Here is a 3,296-nt window from a genome sequence, read left to right on the forward strand (position 1 = left end):
TTGTACTGAAAAAATCATGCTGTGATCCTCTATTGTTATGTAGTAGAGTCCGTGTGAGGGGCGAATCCTATCAAGCGAACACCATGCCCTGGTAGGATGGGTACGCTTGAGAAGACTATCAAAGGATTTGTGGAAAGGGAAGGAGACGAGGTCGTAAAGCATGAGTTGGGCACAACTTTCAAATCGTCGATAGAGGCTTACGATTTTTACAATCTATATTTGTGGGAGCATGGCTTTGGCATCAGATATGGAAAAAGCCGGTTCAACCGGGAAAAAAGGAGGACCGTGCAGGAGATTGTTTGTGGATGCTCAGTAAGTAAAAAAGAGTATATCTCCGGAAGAATTTAAAATATCAATCAATCTTTGTGTGATTCCTCACTTGTTTTTTTTCTTGATAAAACTGTTGTTTCACAGGGAAATCATCTCCGTGAGAATACACGGTCATGTCGGTGCGAGTGTCCAACGATGATCAGGCTGTTGAGGACATCGGGGAATGGGTGGTACATAACGGAGCATCGAGTAAAGAACAACCATTTCATGACCCCTAACTATGGTGAGATGCTGCATTGGCCGTCCCACAAGCACATTGATGTTTACACAAGGGATCTGACGAGGAACCTGCAGAAGAATAACATCAACATCAGCAAAGTGTACATCACAATTGGAGGGTTCTTCGGGACGATTGAAAATGTGCCTTTCACGAAGAGGGTGCTTTGGAACTTGTGCGGGCAAATAGGTCGGGACGAGCTAGATGATGATGTGAAGAAAACAACTGAAGTGTTCGATGAACTAGATGCAAAGGACCCTGATATTTTATTCCGGGTTCAGGCTGATGGCGAGAGCAGGATGAAAAATCTAATGTGAACAAGAGGGCATACTAGGCTAAAGTACAAGTTATTTGGTGATGTTGTCACCTTCGACACCACATATCGGACAAACATGTATGACATGCCATTTGGGCTGTTTGTTGGGGTTAACAACCATTTTCAGGGCATCTTGCTGGGAGGGGTGTTGCTTAGGGATGAAGAAGTAGAAAGCTTCAAGTGGGTTTTCACGGAGTTCCTTAGGATGATGGGTGGTGTGGCACCGAGAACCATATTGATGGGTGTGTGTCCCTAAAATGTCTTGTTCATGACTTATATGTTTTTTCTGGTGGAGGCCTTACTATATTGCTAGTCGAACTGACATATGACATTTTGTGTTGCAGATCAGTGCAGAGCTATGGAAGTAGCTATAAAAATGACACTTCCGAATACAGTCCACCGGTGGTGCAAATGGCACGTCCTAAAGAAAGCAAAAGAAAGTCTTGGTGCTTTGTATGGCAAGAGAATTGAATTCAGGCAAGAGTTCCACAAGTTTGTCAAGACCATGTTAATGGTGGATGAGTTCCAAGAAGCTTGGGCACATTTGATCGAGAAATACAACCTGAAGACCCACTCATACATGACTCAACTATTTGAAATACGAGAGAAATGGGTTAAGCCATACTTCAAAGGGGTTTTCTACGCAAAATGTCTGGCACCCAACAGAGTGAGAGTGCAAACCATACGCTTAAGAATTATGTGCCACCAGGTTCACCAGTGCATAAGTTTGTCAGGCAATACATGAGGCTGCAGTTTGACCCGTCATCTAATGAGAGCTACGAGGAGAAGAGAACAACAATCGTAAGTTGATTTCTTGTTGTTGGATATACTTAACCAAAAATAGAAATGGGTAACCTAAATGTAAAATCTGAGCAGCCTGGGTTAGTACTGCGGACCAACTTGTCGATTGAGTTGGATGCAAGCAAGGTGTACACTAGGGCCATGTTTGAGCAGTCCGACCTGCGAAGAGAGATAAGTGGAGCAGAGTAGTATTCATGGTTAAGATGCACGACAATGGTTCACATTTCGAGTGTGGGTGTGGGCTTTTCGAACACATGGTTATACTTTGCTGTCACATCCTGAAAGTTGTTTCCTCCGCCTTTTTGTGTTTCCCTAAAGAATTTTTGTAAGTAGCAACCAGGATATTAGTGGTATCATTTCGTGATCATGTGTTTTGCTCTGTTTCTCAGGTGATGGATTTTTTGGGGATGACTGAGATCTCAGAGAAGCACATTGTGAAGAGATGGACAAAGGATGCTCATGACATACTACTAGAGCACCTACAGCACTACGAGTGAGATCAGATTTGCTCTACTACGCTAACTTTCAGAAATAAAAGAATGTACGTGCATGCACTGGAGTTAGTGAGGCTCGAAGACACAAGTGTGGAAGCTTACGAAACTCTGATGGTTCTGTTGAATCAAGTGCTGCTGGTGATGACACTGTTTGATAAGGTGAAGGATGGATTAAGACTGGAGGACCGTGTGCAGAACAAAGGTCAACCAGACGGAGCCGCGAGACAGAGAACATGTAATCCAGAGGCTGATGAAGTGAATTCCGAGCATAGCCATCCTTTAGCAGGTTTGGAACCGCCGGCGAAGAAGAGAAATCCGGGAAGGCCAACGAATGCTAGGAACAGAGCACCTTATGAAGGCATGGCGAAGAGGAGATTAAGGAGCACAAATGAACAACTTGCCCACAGCAAGGAGACACCCCGAAAAATCATAGGAAGGAGGTAATGTGCAGCAACTGTGGCGTGGTTGGACATAGGAAGAACGCGTGCAGAGAGACCGGCTGGGCAAAGGGGCTAATGCTGAGATTGCATAGCTTTACTGAATATCCTGTTGTACTTGTAACAAAAAGTGTAAACCTGTTAATTCGTAGCTGCCTGCATGTTTAAGACCGAGCCGTCCATGTCTTGTTAGATCTTGACAAAAAGTGTTTCCTACGGAAAGCAAGTCAAACCGACTACCCGCTAGACAGTGGAATTGAAGGAGTGCCACGCGGCTGTCGTGCGCGAGGTGGCTCTAGAAAGTTTGAATGTTCAAAATTTGAACAAGTGCATAACGGGTAGCTGATGGTAGCTAGAACTACGTCGACATTTCTCCGGAGAGGGAGGGATGATGTAGCACAACGACGGTAGAGTATTTCCCTCAGTTATGAAACCAAGGTATCGAACTAGTAGGAGAACCAAGCAACACAACGTAAACAACACCTGCACACAAATAACAACACCTCGCAACCCGACGTGTCAAAGGGGTTGTCAATCCCTTTCGGGTAACGGCGCCAGAGATTGGCTAGCGGACGTGATACGTCTCCAACGTATCTATAATTTTTGATTGTTCCATGCTATATTATATTCTGTTTTGGACATTATTGGGCTTTATTATACACTTTTATATTATTTTTGGGACTAACCTATTAACCGGAGGC

At 44.3% G+C, this 3,296-nt stretch overlaps 1 protein-coding gene across 1 annotated transcript; it reads left to right on the plus strand.

Annotated features, from left to right (window-relative positions):
• Positions 1–939: 939 nt before the first annotated feature.
• Positions 940–2,161, plus strand: LOC109781028 (protein FAR1-RELATED SEQUENCE 5-like). Its single transcript, XM_020339604.1, has 4 exons — positions 940–1,105; positions 1,208–1,513; positions 1,573–1,664; positions 2,054–2,161. The coding sequence occupies exons 1-4, from the start codon at positions 940–942 to the stop codon at positions 2,159–2,161; spliced, it is 672 nt and encodes a 223-aa protein (XP_020195193.1).
• The last annotated feature ends 1,135 nt before the right edge of the window (positions 2,162–3,296 follow it).

Source organism: Aegilops tauschii, chromosome 1 (assembly GCF_002575655.3).
Source record: "Aegilops tauschii subsp. strangulata cultivar AL8/78 chromosome 1, Aet v6.0, whole genome shotgun sequence".
Classification (NCBI taxonomy): domain Eukaryota; kingdom Viridiplantae; phylum Streptophyta; class Magnoliopsida; order Poales; family Poaceae; genus Aegilops; species Aegilops tauschii.